Source organism: Abramis brama (assembly GCF_963993115.1).
Source record: "Abramis brama genome assembly, chromosome: 8".
NCBI lineage: Eukaryota > Metazoa > Chordata > Actinopteri > Cypriniformes > Leuciscidae > Abramis > Abramis brama.
This window is the reverse complement of record NC_139970.1, coordinates 34,932,638-34,957,319: the sequence shown is the minus strand read 5'-3', so window position 1 is coordinate 34,957,319 and position 24,682 is coordinate 34,932,638. Positions and strand designations below refer to the sequence as shown.

The following is a 24,682-nucleotide window of genomic DNA, read 5'->3' as shown; positions in this document are numbered from 1 at the left end:
ACAACGCGTTCCAATGTATATCTATTGCAGTGATATATTATAAATATTCATAAATCCCCTTACACTAATACTGAACAATAATAAAACAAAGATATTTTTGATTAATTAAAAAGTTTAATTTATTTCTTAATTCAAGTTCATAAAATACAAATATATCAGCATAATGAAACACAATGCACAAGAACAAATGGCAAGAGCTATATAAAATAGGGTGGGAACAAAATAATTTTTCACAGTGTAATACAGGGTCCTTTATATTGCATATTCCAAAGAACAACAGAATCATAATCAAATGAAGATAAAGAGGTTGACCTATTCACATGATTCACTTCAGCTGATAATTTTCATATGTACACTTGCAGCTTCTGTTTTGCTGAAACTGGTCTTCTTTAGCTATGCTTCAGAATGCATCTTCGGTCTCTCCACAAAGTGGAGGTTAACCTGCCGGTCTGGCGCAAGCACTGTGCGATTGACTGACTGAACCTCACCTACAGTTGGGTCCGGTCTGATTTCAAACAACTTGATTATCTGGAATTAAAAGATGCAATTGAAAAGCACAATTAATAAATGTAATAGAACTGTCTGGCACAAAAACAAAAATAAATGTCTGTTCCCTTTCAAAAGCAACTCTCAATGCTGCGCTTAGCAGTGGCTTCATGTGACCATCTGTGAATTATGTGTATAAACCCGGCAAAGAATTTGGCTTTGAACTTGACGGCCTCTGACAGTGACATCACTGGAGTGCGTGCTCGTCAGAGGCTATAATTAGATGTGATGCAGGTGCACCTTCAGTTTCCTTTGTTTTCAGAGCCATACTGTGTGTGTGTGTGTGTGTGTGTGTGTGTGTGTGTGTGTGTGTGTGTGTTTCAAGCTCTCTGCCTATCTTCTGTTGAAATTTCTGACAGCGAGCAGTCTTTTCTTCAATTCAAAAGTATTATGAGCATCATACGGAGTAAGTTTTGTGTGCTTCCGTGTTCACAGCCTATGCCTGAACTCGACACACATCAGTTCTGCTTTGTTTGTCTGGGGGAAGAGCATGCTACCCGTGCACTGGACCAGGGCGATTGCAAGCACTGTGAATTGTTCACAGTTAAGGTGCTTCGTGCTCGCCTTACTTACTTTCAAGGTGTGGTAGATTTTCCCTAAACCTAACTATCTGGGGCGTCTCCAAATCGACACCCAACTGATCTTAATATCTGTGGCATCTCCAAAATCGACACCAATACCTTTATCTGGGGCGTCTCCAAATCGACACCCAATTCCTTAAACTGGGGCGTCTACTAATCGACACCCAATACCTTTATACTCTAGCTCTTGCATCTTCAGTCGACAACTGGCCGAATTTCTAACTAACTTGCTTCCCTAAATTAGCTTCCTGCGCAGGAATAAATCGACAAACAGACCTGCAAATGTCCTTTAAATGCTTTAATCACGGCCAGGAGATCTTCCCGAGCAGTTCTCAGGGAATCTCTCCCAAGAAGCAAGGCCGGAGGATCTCAGACAAATTCCATTGAGAATCCCACCGGAAAATACGGATACAACAGTTTTTATAGTATAGAGGTATGGCATAAATGTCAGACTGCATTACATAATTTCCCCACTATCTGATTGGTTCTTCATATACAAACCCCTCTGTTACTAGGTAAAGCAAACTTTGTTTTAATGATGACTTAATTTGTTAATCACAAGATTCTAACAGACTGTCTAGTTTCACTTCCCCTTTTCTGTATTTATACACATACAGTCAAAGTCACAAGTTTTCCCCAAAGAGTTTGGGCAACAGGAACAAGATCTCCTCAGACGCTCTAAATTAGAGGACAGATTTCTCTTCGGTGGCCAGGAGGAAGGGTCTCAAACAGGGTCTCTCCCCTTCTTCAAGGACCTCCATGACAAGATCTCTCGCCTGGGTCTCTAAGAGATCTCGGTCTCTCCACGTGACCAAGCAGATGGCCCAGAGCAGAACGGGCATCCGAGTAAAAAATGGAGTCTTTCTTCTCAATGTCCACCTCTCACCTTCTAGCCTGTTTGGCAACTCAGTAAATACAGTAGTCAGCAGGTTCAGGGAGGTGAAGAGACAGAAGAAAGCATTTGGACAGTTTCTTCCTCGCCATGCTCAGGGGAAGGGGCCGTCGACCAGTGTAGCGAGTCGCGCTCCCCCTCGTAGAGACTGGGGACCGGCTCATCATGCTCAACAACCTCACAGGAGACATGACATCAGGAATATCGCCTCCAAAAAGAAGAGGTCCTGATGGCTTTGCGCCCAGGTATGTGGGGGTGGCTACCAAGTGGCTCCTTCCTGGCACCTTCACGAAACCACTATAACATCCCCGCCACCTCTGGTGCTTCGGGGGCAGTGGTTTCCATCGAAATGCTGGGTATTCCGTCTCCTCCTGTTTTTGCCCAGGAAACGGAACATCCAACATTCCCTCAACAGGAAGTATAGAAATTGGTACCCCTTTCAGAAAACGTGGTGGCGTGGAATTTACTGGCCGGTATTTCTTCTAGGGTCCGAATGACTGTAGAAAAGGGATACAAGATACAATTCATGTTCTACCCCCGCGTTTCAACAGCGTGGTCCCCACAATCGTCAGACCGGAGCAGGTACATCTCATGTCACAAGAGCTGCAATCTCTGGACAGGGGGCCATTGAACGTGTTCCCCTCACAGAGAGAAAGTCAGGCTATTACAGTCGGCACTTTCTGTTTCCCAAAAGAGAGAGGGGGGATCACAGCATCGGCATCCACAGTGATCCCTATGGGCCTTTTGCACGAGGCCACTTCAGTTGTGGCTGAAAGCCAAGGGGTTATATCCCAGGGCCAACACCCAGAGGCATATAAGGGCTACGTGCTGTGGACTACGTACCCTTTCTGTGTGGCTCAGACCCCAGTTCCTCACCTTGGGTCCCACTCTAGGTGCGTGTTGTCATCGCAAAATGCTAACGACAGATGCCTCCCGTTAGGGTTGGGGAGCGGTCTTAGATGGCCATCCAGCTCAAGGGGTCTTGAGAGGTCATCTTCTCGATTGGCACATTAATTACCATGAATTGATGGCTGTGTTTCTGGCTCTAAAGTACTTCCTCCAGAAGCTAAGAGGCTACCATGTACTAGTGCAGGTGGACAACACTACAGTAGTCTCATACATAAATCGCCAGGGCGGCCTGCATTCGCACCCTCTGAACAAGCTAGCGCTACAAGTTCTGCTTAGGGCTCAGGACAAGTTCTTGTCCCTCAAGGGGAGCAGACTTACTGTCCAGACAGACATTACCGAATGGGGAGGGGAAACTCCAGCCCGAGGTAGTGAAACAAATTTGGGAAAGATTCTACAAAGCAGAGGTGGACCTCTTTGCCTCTCAAGAGACAGTGCAATGTCCCCTCTGCTTCTCTCTGAGACACCCAGCCCCCCTGGGTCTGGACGGAATGGCTACTTCTAACAAAGTTTGCCTCTTACTGATAGCGCTGCATTGGCCAAACCAAGTTTGGTTCTCAGAGATAATATCCCTCCTTGACTGCTTGCCCTGGGCGATACCGAACAGAAGGGACATTCTGTTGCAAGCACAGGGGACAATATTTCATCCCCGGCCCGAGTTGTGGAACCTTCATGTTTGGCCCCTGAAGGGTACCAGCTGAGGGGCACTGGGCTTTCAGCCGAAGTTATTGAGACCATTCTCAGTGCTAGGGCTTCCTCCACGAGAAGGATAAATGCCACTAAATGGGGTGTCTTTGAGTGGTAGTGTACTGCACATCACGTGGACCCAGTCCACTGCCAAGTTGCTTCAGTGCTGGACTTTCTGCAGGAGAAATTATTAGCAGACACATGCCCTGCCACTCTTTTAGGGTGTATGTGGCCGCCATATTGGCTTGCCACACCCTGGTTGATGGGGTATCAGTCGGGAAACACCCTCTGATCGCCGGCTTCATTCGCGGTGCCAGGCGACAAAGGCCACCCATTAGAATCAAAGTTCCCTCATGGGACCTAGCTATTAGTCCTTGAGGGGCTGATTGGGAACACCTTTGAACCACTAGAGTAAGCGTCTGACAAGCTTCTGATCCTAAAAAATTGTTTTCTGATGGCAATCGCTTCACTAAAGAGAACTGGAGATTTCCCAGCTCTGTCGACCTCACCATCTTGCTTAGACTTTGCCACAGGAATGGTGAAAATTATCTTGCATCCTCATTCCTCATCCTGACTACCTGCATGAGGTTCCATTCTCGACCATTCACTCGGTCACTCTTGGAGCTTTCTGCCCTCCACCGTTTACAACGCAGGAGCAGGAGTGTGACGTCCCTCTCGGCCGTTCCTTGTTTTGTGTGTGTGTGTGTTGCGTCTGTATTGTTTGCAGGTGACTGGCTGATTGCGGTGTGAATAGGAGCACCGGCACACAGGTGTTCTTCGTTCCTCACAAAAGCTGCCAGTTTCCTGTCGGCGAGAGTCTGCTCTGGGGCTGTGTTGGACTTTGTAGCAGTTTCTTGTCCTTCGCGTCGATACCTGTGGCTTTAGATGGTCGATTCTCAGCTCATTTTGAGGAAGAATGTACAATAAAGCTCAGATAATTTGCAATGTAAAGGTATTCATCTTTCCTTATTTGTAGTGATCCTTCTGGATCGCAACAAGGAGAAACTTCACCGACTTTGTCCAGTCCATGCTCTTCAGTCTTACATCCACCACACTAGCCAGTGGAGCAAGTCAGAGCAACTCTTCATATGTTATGGGGGCCGCAACAGGGGGGTGGCCGCCACTAAGCAAACAATGTCACACTGGGTGAGAGATGCCATTGCCCTAGCCTATGAGGCTTCGCCTCCAGGAATTAGGGCCCATTCTTCCAGGGGGGGTCGCTTCCTCCCAAGCTCTGGCAAGGGGCGCCCCCTTGCAACAAGTTTATGATGCGGCAGGGTGGTCCTCTCCGCACACATTCATGAGATTTTATAGTTTGGATGTTAATGTGACCCCAGGTTCACATGTCCTTGAGTCAACAATCCCAGACTCATGAAACCTCCTGTGTGCTTGTGAGCACATACTACTAAGTGAAGCATTGAGAGTAGTTTTTGAAAGGGAACGTCTCAAATTACTTAGCTGTAACCCTGTTCCCTGAAAAAGCGGGAATGAAATGCTGCCTGGACAGATCTTCAAACAAAGTGTTACCTGATGGTGCACCTGCAGCACATATAATTATAGCCTCTGATGAACATGCGCTCCAGTGATGTCACTGTCAGAGGCCGTCAAGTTCAAAGCCAAACTCTTTGGCGTGTTTATACACTTAATTCACTGAAGGTCCCAAAAAGTGTTCCCATAGAGCTAAGCGCAACATCTTGTTCCCGTTTTTTAGGGAACAGGGTTACAGCTAAGTAACCCAAGACGTTTCTCTTACCCTTGCCAAAGCCAGATGCATCTCCAATTCAGCAATGCGACGACCAACACAGCCTCTGACTCCAAAGCCAAATGGGATTGACCCAAATGGGTTGGGCCTTGATCTGCCATCTCGGAGCCAGCGGTCAGGTTTGAACTTCCGTGGTTCTGGGAAGACTTTCTCATCACGGCTGATTGCATAGTGGCACAGAGTGAATGTTGTCTGTTAAAAAAAAAACACAGCTGATTTAGTGATGTCAATTTCTAAACTGGCAACTCTTCTTTTCTTCCTAACAACATGATGACAATTGACCTTTTTTGGGAAAAAGTGTCCACCAATTACAACATCATTTTCTGCAATAAGACGAGCATTCATGGGCACCACAGGATACATCCTGCACAGAAGATTACATGTGCAAAGAGATTATAATATGCAGATATATATCCAGAATTTGCTGTTTGGTTGGCCACTGTCAGATTTTAATCTGGCTATGTATGTTACACCACATAATCCTCCACCTTAGTGTTTCCTTGATGACAGCTTTGAGATAAGGCATGCTGTTCACTTCCTGTGCTGTTGGGACTCTGTCACCCTTTAAGACTCTGGTTACATCCTGATACAGAGCCTCTTGAGCTTCTGGATCTCTTGAGAGGAGATACAGTGCCCACAACATGGTGTTGGAGGTCTAGACCACGTAAATAAACAAAGCCTTATGTTCTATCATTTTAAAACTCATATAATTTCTTTAAATGGTCAAAGATAGAGTATATTTTTCTTACTGTGTCCACTCCAGCCAACAGAAGCTCAGAAATGCTTCCATAAACATCTTTACTGCTCATTTTAACATTGGAAAGCAGATAGGTGAGATACTCCCCAGCAACCTCCTGATTTGCATCCACGCGCCTCTGAATGGCCTCCATCTTCATGTCAATCATCTTTCCGGCTGTGCATAATCCATAAGTACAATACATCATCTCTCTGCACAACATGTCTGTATCTCTTGTAGTTTATCTGAAAAAGATGTGTGAGCTAACAAGCTCACCGAATTTGAATATTCCCTCCCAGCCATTGAGGTACCACTGCCAAAATGGCAAGTAATTGCGAGTCCAGTTGGGCAGCACCACCACAGGCATGCTGTAGGTGAACATTTGTGCAATAGAATTAATGAAATCCTGTGTCTCTGCAGGAATCTCTTTCTCCAGGCAGCCAATGCGCGTCTCAAACAGAATGGATGAGATTCCTGTATGAGAAAAGCAACAGGCAGAAAATTCACAATTATTGTGGGCAAATGGAAAACATTATGCTATTAGTTGGCACGCATGATAAATTGGCATGCACATTAATTGCAATGATAATATAAGGACTATAATTTGATTTGTAAAATGGATGACTTTAAAACTGCTCACTGTGCAGCACCCAAAGCAGATCGCTGTTACTGTTGCATGACAGCATTATATCAGGGATCATATAGCAGAAGGATGTCACTTAATTAACTTTTTCAATAAAATAAATTAATAATAAAAATACCTTAATACTTTAAACTATTTGATTAAGTTTGAATTATAAATAAAGTCGTGGATAAAGGGATCTGCTTCTACACTATCGTTCAAAAGTTTGGGGTCAGTAAGATTTTTTTTTTTTTTTTAATGAATACTTTTATTTAGCAAAGACGACACATTAAATTAAAATAAATAAATGGTGTTCTTTTGAACTTACTATTCACTGAAGAATTTTTTTTATCAAAGTTTCACAAAAATATTAAGCAACTGTTTTCAACATTGATAATAATAAGATTTTTTTTCTTGAGCACTAATTCAGCATATTAGAATGATTTCTGAAGGATCATGTGACACTGGAGACTGGAGTAACGGATGCTGAAAATTCAGCTTTGTTATCACAGAAATAAATTACATTTTAAAATATATTAAAATACAAAACAGTTTTCTTTTAAATTACATTACAAATTGTGTCAATATTTCACAATATTACTGTTTTTTACAGCACTGTTTTTGATCAAGTAAGATCTTGCCACACCTAAACTTTTGAATGGTAATGTAAATTAAATGGCTTAATTTGACAAGTAAAAATTACAGGTTATTTAGTATATTACCATATTTGGTCAAATATATTATGTGGGGAAAAATGTCTACAAATGTTGTATTTTTCAAGCAATTATGTTGCATTTTTTAAAGAATTACTTAATTTTGCCCTTTGATGTGAAATGTTTAATGTTGCATAATTAGGTCTTGCATGAGTGTCAGGTTGGTTCCTGATTACCCTTAATTGTGACAAGCCAGTTGTGTCTTCTATTGTTTGATTTTACAATAAGGTTCCATTTGTTAACATTAGTTTATTACATTAGTTAATATGAACTAACAATGAGCAACACTTTTACCGCATTTTTTTTACATTTACTATTGTATTATTAAAATCAAAAGTTGTAAATGTTAATATTGCACTGTGACCTAAAATGAACATATGTATTTTGGTTAACATTAACAAAGGTTAGTAGGTGCTGTAAAAATATATTGCCCATATAGTTCATGTTTACTAATGTATTACCTAAATGTTAACAAATGAGACCATACTGTGTAAAGTGTTACTGATTTTATCTAATTTCAAGTGCTTATGGAGGGGAAATACCTTCAAGGGAAAACCGGTAAAGCTCATTGGTCATGTTAGAGACAAGATCACCAGTGGGGCTCATTTCCCGCAGATAGTAAATCCGTTTGATGAAGTCTGTGGCCACCGCATTGACCACATCTCCATACTGAACCGAGTCCTTTGGATGCAGCATGCGTTTGTTCAGCACTGTCCGCAGTTTGTACCATTTCTCTCCTTCTCTGTTGAAGAACATATTCTCTTTTCAGAACAGCAACAAAAAACAACATAACCTGATAAGTTTACATAACATCACACAGCTACATTAGCCAAATGCACTTTGACCTCATAAAATCTCCTGACATAACTAGTCTTACATAATGTATAATTTGCAAAACATGTTAAAGATAAAGAAACCTATGCCAATGTTTTTACTCTGTGAAAGGGCCGTAGCCGATGCCTCTCATGTCACGGTATTCTGTCCACAGAGTCATGTCTCCTCTGCAAGGAAACTTCTCATCTTTTCTAAGGAGTTCCTCCAGTAAGTCCACACTGTTTATTGAAATGGATTGGAAGTTTCCAGCGTTCACTTTGTACAAGGAGCCATAAAGCCGTTTTTCGTATAACTGGAGAGATGAAAAACAAGAGGTGAAGAAAAGTGTTGGTGTTGAACAAGTGTTGAACAAACAAACTCCAAATTGATTCAGAGCAACAAATAAACAAGTATACTGAATTATTTAAAAGTGTTCAATTATACAGTTGTTTCCTATCTATTCAGTGTCTTTAAAGGCAAAACATAGACAGTGTGAGTCCATAAAATAAGGCAGAAATCATTTTAAACAGTGCTGCAGTTACAGTCACATGATAAATAAACTACGGCTGTGTTTTCTTTCTTTACCTGCAGCTCATGCATTCGCTTCAGGTACCCTTTAAAGATCAGTCTGTACAACATCCTAAATGTCTTGATCTCTGGGAGGTCAGCCACAGTCTTGAGCTTCCCGTGGCTGTCCTGGACAGTGACAGAAGCTGCAGCATTACCCACTGCACCTCTCCTGATGTCCGTGGTCGTTGTTGTGGGCCTCAGAAAACCAAATCCAATCCTTCTTTCTGCAGAGCTCAATGCAAAACGAACAGCCATTATGGAAGCAGGGAGAAGAGTGAGGGAAACACCGTCTACACCGATCCTCTTTCACACGGGAGGGAGAGGGAGGTGGGGCAAAAGCCTCTCTGGTTAACCCTTCAATATCTGTTGTAATATAATATTGTGAGCAGGTTTGTTTTGAAATCTGATACACCATTCTCCTGCACATAATGATATTTCACCTGTGGAGAAAATCGAAATTTCCTTCACTCAAAAACATCATTATTTACTCACCCTCATGTCCCTCTTTGGAACACAAAAGTTGCTCTTTTTCATACAATGAAAGTGAATGATGACCACAGCTGCCCCTGGTCCCCACAGCTGGCCACTGGAAGTGTGAACATTCTGCTAAAGTTCTTCTTTTCCATTACACCACAGAAATGAGGTCAAACAGGTTTGGAATGACATGAGGGTAAGGAAACAATGACAGTTTTCATTTTTGTGAACTATCCCTTTAACATTAACCTCTGCTCTAATTCCTACAGGGTTGTATTGAACCAACACAAACAAAAGATTTTGAACCTTTTCAAAAAAACACACCCGTGTTTACAACGGCTCTTATTCCTGAAATAAATTTGCTGAATGCTTAGTAAAAAGAATTCTTTCGCTCACCTAAAAAAGATTAGATAACATTTATAATATTGATGTTATGTGCAAAAAAACATATAACTTAGTTTACATCACAATTAGTGCATTATGTCATTTGTTTTTGTACATAACATTAAAAATAACAAAGTCAAATACACAAATTTTCCACAAGTGGGATTTTATTACTCCAATGTGAGAAGAGTCTGTATCCAGACGGTGTAAATCTCAAAGAATGATTCAACCACACTGTTTATCACTCGCCTGTTGCTACTGGTACTTCATTCGTTTCTCTTTAAATTGATTTTTGTGTGCAATTTTTTAAAAATATACATATTTTATAAAGATCTATTTAAAGAGAAACTATTGCATTATATTGATGATTGAATATTATTTTTTTTAACATACAATATATTTTGTGTATGAAAAAAAATAAAAAATGTAAAATAAATTATATATATATATATATATATGTGTGTGTGTGTGTGTGTGTGTGTGTGTTAAAATGTATATAATTGTTATATATTAAATACATATTTTTATGTATTAAATATATTTTATATATTAAAAGGTTAGTTCAACCAAAAAAAGAAAATGTTGTCATCAATTACTCACCCTCATGTCGTTCCAAGCCCTTAAGACTTTTGTTCATCTTCGGAACACAGATCTTTTCAATTATATCAGAGATTTCTGTCCCTAAAGTCTATTGAACCAAAACTCTGATATTTCAAAACGTTCATAAAGAGATTGTAAAATATATCCATTTGAATCAAGCGGTTTAATCCAAGTCTTCTTCTGAAGAGACAGGATCGTTTTATATGCAAACAAATTTAATTTAAGCATGGTTAAGACGTGCGAGAACCACTAAGGTTCATTCTCACGTGTCATGGCAGCATGTTTGAGCTTCAGGAAGAACCAAGGTTTGTTCTTGTGCGTCAAGCAAATGTGGCTGAGCCATGTTCGTTTATCAATGTTAATATGTGAGTAAAAACCTAAGTCAAATCCGTTCATCATATAAAGCGATCGCGCCTCTTCAGAAAAAGTGGACTAAACCGCTCAATTCATATTTTATACGGAGCCCTGCGAAAAAAATATAGTAGCCTATAGTAGCTAAATCTTGCGCATGATTTACTTTTTTTCCTTGCATGTCATGTGCGGGGCTCCGTAGGCTATCTATAGTTTTATGAACTGTAGCGTCAGAATTTTGGTTCAAAAGACTTTCAGGGACAGGGACAGAAATCACTCAGATTTCATTAAAATATCTTCATTTCTTGGAATGACATGGAAGAGTAACTGATAACATAATTAAATATTTTTGGTTGAAGTATTAAAATATAGGCTAATATACAATATATAATCAATTATAAATATATATAATATAAATATAGCATTACCTTGCTCTGTAAAACAAACGTCATTGCCACTGGTCTTAAAATTATAAGAGGCAAAGGGGCAAGACCATCAGGATTTAACATTCCAAACATCAAACAAAAAGTAATGCATAAGTCATCAAGTTGCAGTAATAAGTTTGACCTGTCAATGAAATTAGTTGTAATAAACACAATTCGGGCCTCTGAAGATGCCACTCCATCCAGAGCATTCAGAAGTCCAAGTGGATCATTCTAATATGCTGATTTGGTCCTCAAGAAACATTTATTATTACTATTATTATTATTATTATTATTATTATCAATGTTAAAAACAGTTGTGCTGCTTAATATATTAGTGGAAACTGTGATACATTTTCCCAAGATTCTGATGAACAGAAAGTTCAAAAGAACAGCATTTCAGTTTGTAAGGGTGGGATAGGCATTCATTTTTCTCAAGAAAAAAAAAACTCACCTAATGCTTTAAACATACAGAGAGCCCTATCAGCTGGTAGTATTATTTAAAGTTAAAAATAACTAAATCTAAACCACAATTAAATCACAACCACAATTATGTAAATTTGACATCACCTTTGACTTTTAACTCCACTGCAACATCCACTTGCTCTGGCTAGAACAGTCAGGGGCGGACTGAAGCTTTAAAACCATGTCAGTGGGCATTAGATTATTGTCAATACCTGCTCTCTCCTCATCTTCATCTTTCTTTTTCTCTCAGTCTCCTTATCCTGCCCTATTTCTTCGCCTCCTAAAGCTGAACTTTGACTGATAGTCTTTTCTGTTTGTTCGTGCCGGAAACGGAGGTATCCGTGCCGGAGAGGTTGGTGTCTGTGCCGGAGACAGTGGTGTCCTTTCTGGAGTTGTTGGTGTCCGTTCCGGAGTCATTGGTGTCCGTGCCAGAGATGGTGGGTGGTGTCTGTGCCAGAGATGGTGGGTGGTGTCCGTGCAGGAGACGTCAGTGTCCGTGCCGGAAACGGTGGCATCCGTGCCGGAGAGGTTGGCGTCTGTGCTGGAGACGGTGGTGTCCTTTCTGGAGATGGTGGTGTCCGTGCCGGAGACTTTGGAGACATTGGTGTCCGTGCCCGAGATGGTGGTGTCCTTTCCGGAGAGGATGGTGTCCGTGCCGGAGACAGTGGTGTCCGTGCACTTATCCGTGCCGGAAACGGCAGAGACGTGCCAGAGATGTTGGTGTCCGTGCCAGAGACGGTGGTGTCCGTGTGCTTGTCCGTGCCGGAGACGGTGGTGTCCGTGCACTTGTCCGTGCCAGAGACGTTGGTGTCCGTCCCGGAGAGGTTGGTGTCCGTGCCGGAGACTTTGGTATCTTCCAAAGATTTGAATTTTGGCACAATTTTTCTCTATAGAGTGTTGATATAGCATTTAGTAAATACACTAAGTTTTGTCATGCGAGCATGTGTGGCCCCAACTAGCACTGCATTAGGTTGTGCCCCACTCTCCCCTTGTCCCTGGGGGTACGTGAGGTGACAGAAGGGGGTACACGAACAAAATGCTGAGTTTTGCGTTCATTTAATTCTACCCCACCTTAAAATAACATTAAAACTGAGCATGTATTTCTAGCAGGTAAAATGATGTAAATACATGACATACGATCAAATTACCTCATCTTTTGCAGTCAAAACTGACTGCATTCACTCAACAATGCTGCTGGATGCACTCAACTAAGCTGGGTCCGTGGGACTGTTTCTGGGGGACGAGTCTGAGGGAAGAACAGGAGACAATGGTAAGGAGAATGCAGAAGACAAAAGGTAGGCAAAATAAAAAGTGAATCCCCAGAAACAGTCCCATGGACCCAGCCCAGCCCCAAACCCCATCTCTGCAATAATAATTAATAAAGGCTGGTTTCTAAAGTACTTCTTCCTGCCTCTATGTATTAATGTTCATGGGTAGCCTAAATGGGTTCCATTCAGACCTTAACATTAAGTATTTTACTGTTATGTGTCAACAAGATTCAACAAGACATGTTCACCTGGCTATAACCAAAGCTTAGACCTGTTGTGGTATTTATGCAAATTAGCACATACGTAATTAGATTGTGCACCGTTTGTCCATGTTAACAAATAATTTAAAAAAAACTTGTAATACATATTTTGTTTGTCTTGGTGTAAGTAATCAACTCAGTAATTTTCATGGTGATATCTAAAGGTTAAAATATTTACCCTATTCACGTAAGAAAAAGAATGAATAGGCCTATGAATAGGCAATATTTGGGTCTTTTTCTAAACTTTCCCCTAATGGGATTCTTCGGGGCTTTTTTTCCCTTACTCGGGACATATTGAGGATACAAAATCAGTTGAGTTTGCTTCTGTTGCAATTTGTTCAAACTTTTTTCATAAAATGACTGGACTATTGATATCTTTGTAAGACTGTCGACCATATAACAGAGGCAAGGGAAAACAAATGCCCGGCAAACATCGAACCTAAAACTAACTTTACCGCGCTCAACCACCGTGAGTACATTTCACGCATTAGTAATCGCTGGCGTTCAGTGCGGAGGGGAGGAAGGACTTAAGTCTGCATGCGTGAACCGGTGTGGTATAGTATTCTGTACCCGTATAGTATTCTGTAACCCTGAGGACCCAGTTAGTATGCCAGTAGTATGCCTGATCTAAATCTGTTCTCGCGATAACTTGTAGCTAACGTGAGCTGTTTAAGTGTTATTATGTGGTAGCTTTATGTAGAATGCTAAATCCCGCTGCTATATGCAAGGTAAGATTGAATTAAATTTTATATTGTATATGTAAATTGTGTATATTCTATAGCTAATATTTAAAATCTCAAGTTGCGTCAATAGCAGGAGAAAGACCGCGAAATTTAAAAATACTACTCTTATTGTGTCACGAAATGTAGTTTTAAGAGTTTTTCAGTCGAGAATGTAGTTATTTTAATCTCAAATATGTTGTTTGTTTATACAGATAGCGCCTATTTCAAATTTTGATCTGACGTTTTCGGAGATGTGAGATCCAAGGGATCACCGGGCGCTCAGCGCTCACGTATCCCGCCTGGCAGAGTCTTATCTCGGCTAGAGCTGCTGACGTCTGCCGCTGAGTCTAGTGGAGTGGTTAAACATGAGATATAATTCGTCTTGTGTAGGCTATGTCTAACGGACGATCTTTGATCTCATTAATCTATCATTTTCGTTTTGGCGGGGGGCAAAGTTTAGTTTTATAACTTTATATAACGTTAAATTGTTTAGGCTATTTATCTTTAACGTTGTGCCTGCTGACTTATGTTTGACTGAATCGTTTAATTACTTTATTTCTTGACTTGTATGGCTACTTATACTTTCATTATTGCTATTATTGATCAATAAAACTGAAATTTAACAAAAAGAGACAGGGTTGTGGCATTTTATTTTATATAGCCTATGTAAGAATATTTTAATATATATATAATATGATATCACCAACACGGCATGTATTTTTCTTTTCATGTATGGGAAGTATTTCAGAGTATGTTGTCTTGAAAGAAATCAAGCATCACTGACAAAGGCTCAAAAGAGACCATGACTTTCTAAAAGATCTTTTAAATATAGATTGTTTGTGTTTTTGTTTTACTTTTAGGACTGGAGAACATCTGGTAATGAGATGTCACTTTTTTCTGTTTGTTAAATGCTTAGTTAGGGTTGGGATCTCTGCAAAGGAATACCTTCTCACAACATAGCGATGATAGCAGTAACACCAAAACGTACTTTGCAAGATTAAGCGCTGTTTTATATGGATTAACCCTTTCATGCATAGTGGTCATTACAGTGGACAGCTATTAAAAAAAATAAAATTTTGTTTTGATGGCATAGTTGCACATCATCCTCTTCAGTGGACCCATCCTGGTGCATCATCCTATATATTTAAACCAAGTGGCAAGCCGTTGTGTTTCGATTTTTCCCCCTCCAAACCAAGATGGCAAATGGTCAGTCAGAAATGCCAAGTTGCTCCGGAATATCCACCCATTCCTTCTATCCTAGGAGACTCTTGTAGGTAAAAAAAATATTGCAGCATCAAGCAATATCTAATGAGTCCTATCACAGTTGGGTCATTATACGTAAACGTGCCATTTTGTGTCCCTTAGGGGAAAAAAGCTCTGTAAATCTTAATAAACCATAAAACAAATAAAATATTTTATAATTTAGTTTCCGTAATATGTCTAATAATATAAGAATAAATTAATTTCTGTTTCTTTTGTTTTTAAAGGATTTTAATCACATTTTTTGTGCAAAGCATCTTGCAGAAATGTTGAAAATGGCATGTCCCTCAGTATGATTTTTCTACTTCTGCTTGTATCATCTGCCTTTCATGAAGTTGATGGTAGAAGACAAGTGTTCTCTTCTTTTCTTTGAGTTTATGTAATATCTGAAAGACAGGGACACGCTCATTGTGTCAGCCCTGTTACCAGAAAAGCATACGTTAAAAAGTTATTTGTACATATTTAAAAAGGGATCTCCATATCTCAGCTCAGGAGAGGTGTAGAGAGCCAGGACTTGCACTCATCTCTACGCCTCATCGCCCTCTATCAGAATCCAAGGTTTCAAGAAGATCCGAGAAACTTTATTTTTCGAACCAAAAAAACTATAAGGCCTCCTGTCATTTTTTTTGGGTCAAAAAATAATGGTTTCACGGACACTGCATTTTTATGCAAATCAAGCACTAAAATGACTTGAAAATGAGTGTGATGTGTTCAGTCGAGTGTTCTTAGTACAGTAGGGGTGGTTTAATTAACGAGAATGAAACCTTTAAACACCAAACTTTTCCGCCCGCTCCAGGGGGCCGTGGCGAGATGGAAAATGGCGCCCCCTAGTATATGATATATCTTATCTTGTGGAGTGTGTCATTAAAATGGCCTTTTAATGTCACAACATCCCAGGTTCAACGAGCTAACTACGTCTGCTGCGTTGCACCTTTGAGTTTGCTTATCAAAGCAAAAACAGTGAGTGATGTTCCATAGCACTAAAGACTGCAAGTGTTCAGTTGCATATGACGTGTTGTGTGTGTGTTTTTGCAGAGTTCCTCGTGCCAGTCCATCCACGGCACCCAGGTTCAACGAGCTAACTACGTCTGCTGCTGCGTTGCACCTTTGAGTTTGCTTATCAAAGCAAAAACAGTGAGTGATGTTCCATAGCACTAAAGACTGCAATTGTACAGTTGCATGTGACGTGCTGTGTGTGTGTTTTTGCAGAGTTCCTCGTGCCAGTCCATGACACCTAGTCCAGCCTCCTCACCTACCAGGTCACGACCGCACCATCTAAAGGGGAAACTGACTGACTGCATCATCTAGACCTTAGGATGGTTCCACAAAGAATTGACTGCACATACAACATGAATTTACTTCAAACTAAAGATCTGACTTTACATACAGCAAAAGACACTGCATCTATTTGTGTCTCATTAGCTCTCAAAAAACTTTAACCTTACAGTTCATTAAATATTTTAACACAGCTAACTCAACATTAATTGTTTTTAAATCTCCACAATGTATAGCCAGAGGACTATCACAAAAGTGTTTAGGAAAGTAAAGACATACTAGAGTATGTTTGTTTAAAGCTGCTTTGTATTGTGTATTTTAAAAAGCTCTATAAATGTCCTAAAACAATGTGCATTTTGCTTGTAGTTTTGTGTTAATAAAAATGTAATATATTACATTTCATAATTCAGTTGAATTCATTATGTATTGTATTGTGTAATTTAATTACATTTTTATATAAGTTTTGGTTCTCTCATTTTATTACATTAAATGTTATTGTGTTGTATGATGTTCTGTATTAAGAATTAATTATGACATAAATCATATGCATTAGTACACAAATGACATGCTTGTAATAAAAAAGCATTTTATGCCCCATTGCTTAATAACAAATAACTTTGTCACAAAACATACTTTAAAAATGTTATTTCTTTCAAATAAAAGATTATTATATGAATTAAGGGGTTTGATTAATTACATTAAAAATTGTGATTCCATAATTTTATTATACTGTTCTTTAGTCAAGGCTAGATTTTATATTTTATATTTATTTATAACCCACAACACATAGCTAGCATTCTGTAATTTATTTAAATGTCTAAACTGTTAATACGAAAAATAGTAATATACACAAATAAGCATTATTTTAAGAATATTTTAATAAATAAAAGTGTAAAAAATAATTACATAATTATAATTGCATTACGAATGGCTGTTAATATGGTAAGGCAGTATCAGTGCAGTATAAGCTCAGGAAAAGCTCATAGCACGAATCACGATCATCGGATAACGTTAGCTGTATGCTATGCTATTATCTAAGCTAACTAAAAAACACTACCAACGAGAAATGTTTAATTTCACAATCTATAGCTTCGGTTAAATACTAGTATATGAACCGTATAATTTAAAATACATTAAATACATTAATGATTCGTTATAACGTAGTACAAACGTCTTCTATAATAAAGTGATTTTGTATGATTTGTAACCAGGCACTAAAGCGATTACCCATAAAACGGGCTTTGAACCAATCGGATTGCTTGGGTCCTCAGCCCGGACCCATTACTATACGGGTACAGAATACCAGAGCCCGTCTACGGAGAGCCTGCCCACTCCCTATTAAGCTCTATTGTACCGAATTTTGGTTGTAGTTCCACCAGAGTTCCACTGGGGGCGATCGCCATGAGTGCAAAATGAATGGGAGTCAATGGGGCTAAACGGCTAAATTTGTCTCTCTCACCCGATTGGCGTTGAGAAATCTCAGATCTGATTGTAGATTTTGCAAGTTCAACATGGGTTTTAGGTCGAAAGTTGAATAAACGAGTACTTATGTCCTTTTGATTTCTTACAGGTTGAGTTGTTGTTGCCCATAACACGCTAGCATTCTGCTAATGAACGCTGATTGGTCAGTGAAGGACTGATTACGACCAGAGATACCGCTTGATGGCATAGTGCCATCCGCAGCGGGACCAGAAACAAACAAAACAAAAACTCTTCTAGCACGTGTGTTTACCTGTGTCAGCTGTGTTGTCGATGCCTCGAGTAAAAAGAAAGTGCAGAGCGCGAACGCACCAGAGTGACTGAAGGATTGCAGTATCTCTGGTCGTACGATGTGTATGACGTCATTGACACTTTAAAAGAGTTTTTAAAGCAAATAAGTGACTCAAAAAAATCTAACACCCAGCAATGTGTAATTTATTTGCATCTCCTTTCGAATACAACATTCAAATTACTAGAAAAAAAATTATATCCTGAGAAAAGTGGATTTTTATTGGTATAGCGCCATAGACCTCCATTCATTCTGCACTCGTCCTGTGAGCGCCCTCATATGGAATCAGAGAGGAACTGCAACCAGTTCAAAAGCCGGAAGTGTACTGAGAGTGAAACTTCTCGCCATATTAGACATTCTCTGAGAATACTATACCACACCGGCGTAGATGCACTCAAATCAGACAGGTGAGCCGTGACTGATTGAGAACATAACGTCGGGAAGCGTGTTTGTGATATTAATTTTAATATTTTTATTTGATGCGGAAGGACTCCATCGCGCTATCATCGATATTAATTAATCTATTTTTTTATCTTATTTTTTTCACAGTATGTATATATAATATATATAACATAATATCAGTTGCTGTTATTTTTATTTCCCCTCAGCTGCGTTCCAATATCTATTGCAATGATATATAGTATAAATATTCATAGATCCCCTTCCACTAATACTGAACAATAATAAAACACAGATATTTTGGAATCATTAAAAAGTTTCATTTATTTCTTAATTCAAGTTCACAAAAATACATATCAGCATAATGAAATACAACGCACAACAACAATTTAATGGCAAGAGCTATAAAATTTATATATTTTTCACAGTGTAATACAGGGTCCTTTATATTGTACATTCCAAAGCACAACAGAATCATATATTTAAATGAAGATAAAGAAGTTGACATTAAAGGGTTAGTTCACCCAAAAATGAAAATTCTGTCAGTAATTACTCACCCTCGTGTTGTTCCAACCCCGTAAGCCTTTCGTTCATCTTCGGAAGACAAATTAAGATATTTTTGATGAAATCTGAGAGCTGGCTCACTTCTTCATAGGCTACAAGGTAATTGATATCTGCCAGGCCAGAAAGGTTAGTAAAGACATCGTTAAAATAGTCCAAGAGACTACAGTAGCTCAAGCAACGAGAATACTTTTTGTGCGCAAGTAGGCTCACTATTGGCCAGCATCACACGCACACACATGACCAGCGTCGGCCAATAGTGAGCCCACGTTCTGACGTACAACCCAGAAGCGCTGCGCTGTTATACTACGTGAACTCACTCAGAGGCCCAAACAGAAGAAAATGAATAGTTGAATAAAGTCATTATTTTTGTTAGTTTGTTTGCGCACAAAAAGTATTCTCGTCGCTTGATAAACTTAAGGTTGAGCCACTGTAGTCACTTGGACTATTTTAACAATGTCTTTACTAACCTTTCTGGGATGGCAGATATCAGTTACCTAGCAGCCTATTTTTGGGTTTACTAACCAAGGGGATAATCTTTCAGAAAAAAACTGAAGCTTCCCGGGGGGCCGCCATTGATTAGCAGACCATCACCTGCTGTTAGCATTCCATTGACTCCCAATCATTTTGGCGTCACTTTGAAAGCGAATAACTTTACATCTGAGGCGTTTAAAGACTCCATTTGTCCATCATTTATTTCTAAAGAAACACGAAAATGTATAAAAGGCTCCATTACCTTGTATCTTACGTTATGGCCCCGTAGAAGCAGTTTTTGTAAAAATAGGCTAACGATTGCGTCATAACCACGCGACTCTGTCGCACAGTAGAGAAATTATCGTATTGGACAGGAGGAGAAGCTCGCGCGCAATCGGGTGGACGTGGAGGCAAAATGACAAAATTATTAATCAGAATACTTAGCAAAAGTTGCTCCTGCTCCTCACACTCTCCGTCTCTTCAAGTTTCGGAAGGGAATGATTCAGATTTCTCTTGGCACAGCTACTAGAAGACAGACAGGCTGCTCACGTCACATCTACGTCGTCAAGCTCAGTTTGAGTCTTCGCAGTACGCTCAGCCATCAGGAAGTGAGTGCTTCTAATTGACTTCACTTTTCTCTGTTGAATCCAAAGGGGTCGCTGTGTCCATTTCTTTTACTGTCTATGGAACTAACCCTTTAACATAATTCACTTCAGCTGATAATTTTCATATGTACACATGCAGCTTATGTCTTGCTGAAACAGTGGTCTTCTTTAGCTATGTTTCAGAATGTATCTTCGGTCTCTCCACAAAGTGGAGGTTAACCTTTCTGTCTGGCACAAGCACTCCACGACTGAGTGACTTAACCTCACCTACAGTTGGGTCTGGTCTGATTTCAAACAACTTGATTAGCTGGAATGAAAAGATTCAATCAAAAAGCACAATATATAAATGTAATATAACTGTCTGGCACAAAATAATAAATAAATCTTTCTGTTTCTCTTACCCTTGCTAAAACCAGATGCATCTCCAATTCAGCAATGCGACGGCCAACACAGCCTCTGACTCCAAAGCCAAATGGGATTGACCCAAATGGGTTGGGTCTTGTTCTGCCATCTCGGAGCCAGCGGTCAGGTTTGAACTTCCGTGGTTCTGGGAAGACTTTCTCATCACGGCTGATTGCATAGTGGAACAGAGAGAATGTTGTCTGTTAAAAAAAACAAAACAAAAAAACGCTGATTTAGTGATGTCAGTTTTTAAACTGATAACACTTCTTTTCTTCTTAACAACATTAGGACAATATACCTTTTTTGGGAAAAAGTGTCCACCAATGACAATATCTTTTTCTGCAATAAGACGAGAATTTATGGGCACCACAGGATACATCCTGCACAGAAGATTACACGTGCAAAGAGATTATAGTACACAATTATATATGCAGAATTTGCTGTATTTTGCTTCTCAAAGATATACCATGTTACACCACATAATCCTCCACCTTAGTGTTTCCTTGAAGACAGCTTTGAGGTAAGGCATGCTGTTCACTTCCTGTGCCGTTGGGACTCTGTCGCCCTTTAAGACTCTGGTTACATCCTGATACAGAGCTTCTTGAGCTTCTGGATCTCTTGAGAGGAGATACAGTGCCCACAACATGGTGTTGGAGGTCTAGAACACAAAAAGAAAAAGCCTTATGTTCTATCATTTTAAAACTCTTATATCTTTTGTTTGAATAGTCAAAGATAGAGTCATTTTTGTTCTTACTGTGTCCACTCCAGCCAACAGAAGCTCAGAAATGCTTCCATAAACATCTTTACTGCTCATTTTAACATTGGAAAGCAGATAGGTGAGATACTCCCCAGCAACCTCCTGATTTGCATCCATGCGCCTCTGAATGGCCTCCATCTTCATGTCAATCATCTTTATGGCTGTGCATAATCCAAGTATAATACATCATCTCTCTGCACAACATATCTGTACCTCTTGTAGTTTATCTGAAGAAGATGTGTGAACTAACAAGCTTACAGAATTTGAATATGCCATCCCAGCTATTGAGGTACCACTGCCAAAATGGCAAGTAACTGCGAGTCCAGTTGGGCAGCATCACCACAGGCATGCTGTAGGTGAACATTTGTGCAATAGAATTAATGAAATCCTGTGTCTCTGCAGGAATCTCTTTCCCCAGGCAGCCAATGCGCGTCTCAAACAGAATGGATGAGATTCCTGTATGAGAAAAGCAACAGGCAGAATATTCACAATTATTGTGGGCAAATGGAAAACGTTATGCTATTAATTGGCATGCATGATAAATTGGCATGCACATTAATTGCAATGATAATATAACGACTATAATTTGATTTGTAAAATGGATGACTGTAAAACTGTTGTGAAACATCTGCTCACTGTGCAGCACCCAAAGCAGATCGTTATATCAGGGATCTTATAGCAGAAGGATGTCACTTAATTAACTTTCTCAATAAAATAACATAGTGAAGAAATATCTTAATACTTTAAACTATTTTATTAAGTTTGAATTATAAATATAGTCATGGATAAAGGGGTCCGCTTCTACTCTATCGTTCAAAAGTTTGGGGTCAGTAAGATTTTTTTTTTTTAAATGAATACTTTTATTCAGCAAAGACACATTCAATTAAAACAAATAAATGCCAAATAATTTGAACTTACTATTTACTGAAGTTTTTGTTTTTTTAAGTTTCACAAAAATATAAAGCAACTATTTTCAACATTGATAATAATAAGATTTATTTTATTTTATTTTTTGAGCACTAAATCAGCATATTAGAATGATTTCTGAAGGATCATGTGACACTGAAGACTGGAGTAATGGATGCTGAAAATTCAGCGTTGTTATCACAGAAATAAATTACATTTTAAAATATTGTACTGTTTTTGCTCAAGTAAGAGACTTTGAAAATCTCGTCGGACCCGAATTATAGTGTAACTTAAATTGTTTAATTTGATGAATAAACATAACAGGTTATTTAGCATTTTACTATATTTGCAAAAAATATACATATATTTAGTGGAGAGTAATATCTACAAACTTTGTATTTTTCAAGCAATTATGCTGCATTTCACCCTTTGATGTGAAATGTTGCATAATTAGGTCTTGCATGAGTGTCAGGTTGGTTCCTGATTACCCTTAATTGTGACAAGCCAGTTGTGTCTTCTATTGTCTGATTTTACAATAAGGTTCCATTTGTTAACATTAGTTTATTACATTAGTTTATATGAACTAACAAAAAGCAACAATTTTGCAGCATTTATTAATCTTAGTTAATTTCAAAATGTATTATTAAAATCAAAAGTTGTATATGTTAATATTAGTTAATGCACTGTGACCTAATATGAACAAATGTATTTTGGTTAACATTAACAAAGGTTAGTAGGTGCTGTAAAAAGATATTGCTCATATAGTTCATGTTAACTAATGTATTACCTAAATGTTTACATGATGAGACCTTACTGTAAAGTGTTACTGATTTTATCTAATTTCAAGTGCTTATGGAGGGGAAATACCTTCAAGGGAAAACCGGTAAAGCTCACTGGACATGTTAGAGACAAGATCCCCAGTGGGGCTCATTTCCCGCAGATAGTAAATTCGTTTGATGAAGTCTGTGGCCACCGCATTGACCACATCTCCATACTGAACCGACTCCTTTGGATGCAGCATGCGTTTGTTCAGCACTGTCCGCAGTTTGTACCATTTCTCTCCTTCTCTGTTGAAGAACATATTCTCTTTTCAGAACAGCAACAAAAAACAACATAACCTAACAAGTTTACATAACATCACACAGCTACATTAGCCAAATGCACTTTGACCTCATAAAATGTTACAGATAAACAACTATTGTGCCAAATGTTTTTACTCTGAGAAAGGGCCGTAGCCGATGCCTCTCATGTCACGGTATTCTGTCCACAGAGTCATGTGTCCTCTGCAAGGAAACTTCTCATCTTTTCTAAGGAGTTCCTCCAGTAAGTCCACACTGTTTATTGAAATGGATTGGAGGTTTCCAACATTCACTTTGTACAAGGGACCATAAAGCTCTTTATCGTGTAACTGTAGAGATGAAAAACAAGAGGTGAAGAACAAACAAGATGTGCAAGTGAAGAATAAATATGGTTAATTTTGAGCTAAATTGCACTGCTCCTCCAAACTGGTTCAGAGCAACAAATAAGCAACAAGCTTACTGAATTTTAAAGTGTTTAATTAGAAAAGTTTAAACAGAAAATTTTAATAAAAAGACAGTTGTTAGCTTTCTATTCAGTGTCTTTAAAGGCAAAACAGTGAGAGTCTGAGCACATAAGGGGAGGCAGATATCATTTTAAACAGTGCTGCAGTTACAGTCACATGATAAACTACGGCTGTGTTTTCTTTCTTTACCTGCAGCTCATGCACGCGATTCAGGTACCCTTTAAAGATAAGTTTGTACATCATCCTAAATATGTTGATCTCTGGGAGGTCAGCCACAGTCTTGAGCTTCCCGTGGCTGTCCTGGACAGTGACAGAAGCTGCAGCATTACCCACTGCACCTCTCCTGATGTCCGTGGTCGTTGTTGTGGGCCTCAGAAAACCAAATCCAATCCTTCTTTCTGCAGAGCTCAATGCAAAACGAACAGCCATTATGGAAGCAGGGAGAAGAGTGAGGGAAACACCGTCTACACCGATCCTCTTTCACACGGGAGGGGGAGGGAGAGGGAGGTGGGGCAAAAGCCTCTCTGGTTAACCCTTCAATATCTGTTCCCATTCTCGTAAAATAATGATACTTATTTTCAAAATTTAAAATCGAAATTTACTTAACTCAAAAACATCATGATTTACTCACCCTCATGTCATGCTCCTCTGTGGAAGAAAAAAGCTGCTCTTTTTCATACGATGAAAGTGAATGATGACCTCTTTTGCGAATCTCTTCTTTTGCGTTACACCAAAGAAATTAGGTCAAACAGATTTGGACTGGGGTAATGACGGTAAGGAAACGATGACAATTTACATTTTGGGTAAATTATCCCTTTTAAAACATTAACCTCTGCTCCAATTCCAACAGGGCTGTAGCGAACAAACACAAACGTTTTGAACCATTTCAAAATCACATACCTGTGTTTACCATGGCTGTTTTCCCAGAAAAAAAAAAAAATTAATATACAAAAAGCAA

At 39.3% G+C, this 24,682-nt stretch overlaps 2 protein-coding genes across 2 annotated transcripts; both read right to left on the bottom strand.

The window, feature by feature from the left end:
* Window positions 1-265: 265 nt before the first annotated feature.
* On the bottom strand, window positions 266-24,246 carry LOC311087870 (uncharacterized protein). The gene is made up of 19 exons (XM_084121342.1): window positions 23,914-24,246; window positions 23,399-23,589; window positions 23,049-23,248; window positions 21,534-21,731; window positions 21,273-21,436; window positions 21,010-21,176; window positions 20,817-20,898; window positions 20,518-20,718; window positions 20,290-20,423; window positions 11,665-11,695; window positions 8,844-9,131; window positions 8,381-8,571; window positions 7,988-8,187; window positions 6,387-6,584; window positions 6,124-6,287; window positions 5,863-6,029; window positions 5,657-5,738; window positions 5,366-5,566; window positions 266-528 (listed from the first exon to the last, which is right to left on the bottom strand). The coding sequence occupies exons 1-19, from the start codon at window positions 24,151-24,153 to the stop codon at window positions 394-396; spliced, it is 3,234 nt and encodes a 1,077-aa protein (XP_083977468.1). The 5' UTR covers window positions 24,154-24,246; the 3' UTR covers window positions 266-393.
* On the bottom strand, window positions 11,828-12,823 carry LOC311088283 (uncharacterized protein). The gene is made up of 2 exons (XM_084122170.1): window positions 12,673-12,823; window positions 11,828-12,411 (listed from the first exon to the last, which is right to left on the bottom strand). Exons 1-2 carry the CDS (start codon window positions 12,700-12,702, stop codon window positions 11,938-11,940), a joined length of 504 nt encoding a protein of 167 aa, XP_083978296.1. The 5' UTR covers window positions 12,703-12,823; the 3' UTR covers window positions 11,828-11,937.
* Window positions 24,247-24,682: the final 436 nt, after the last annotated feature.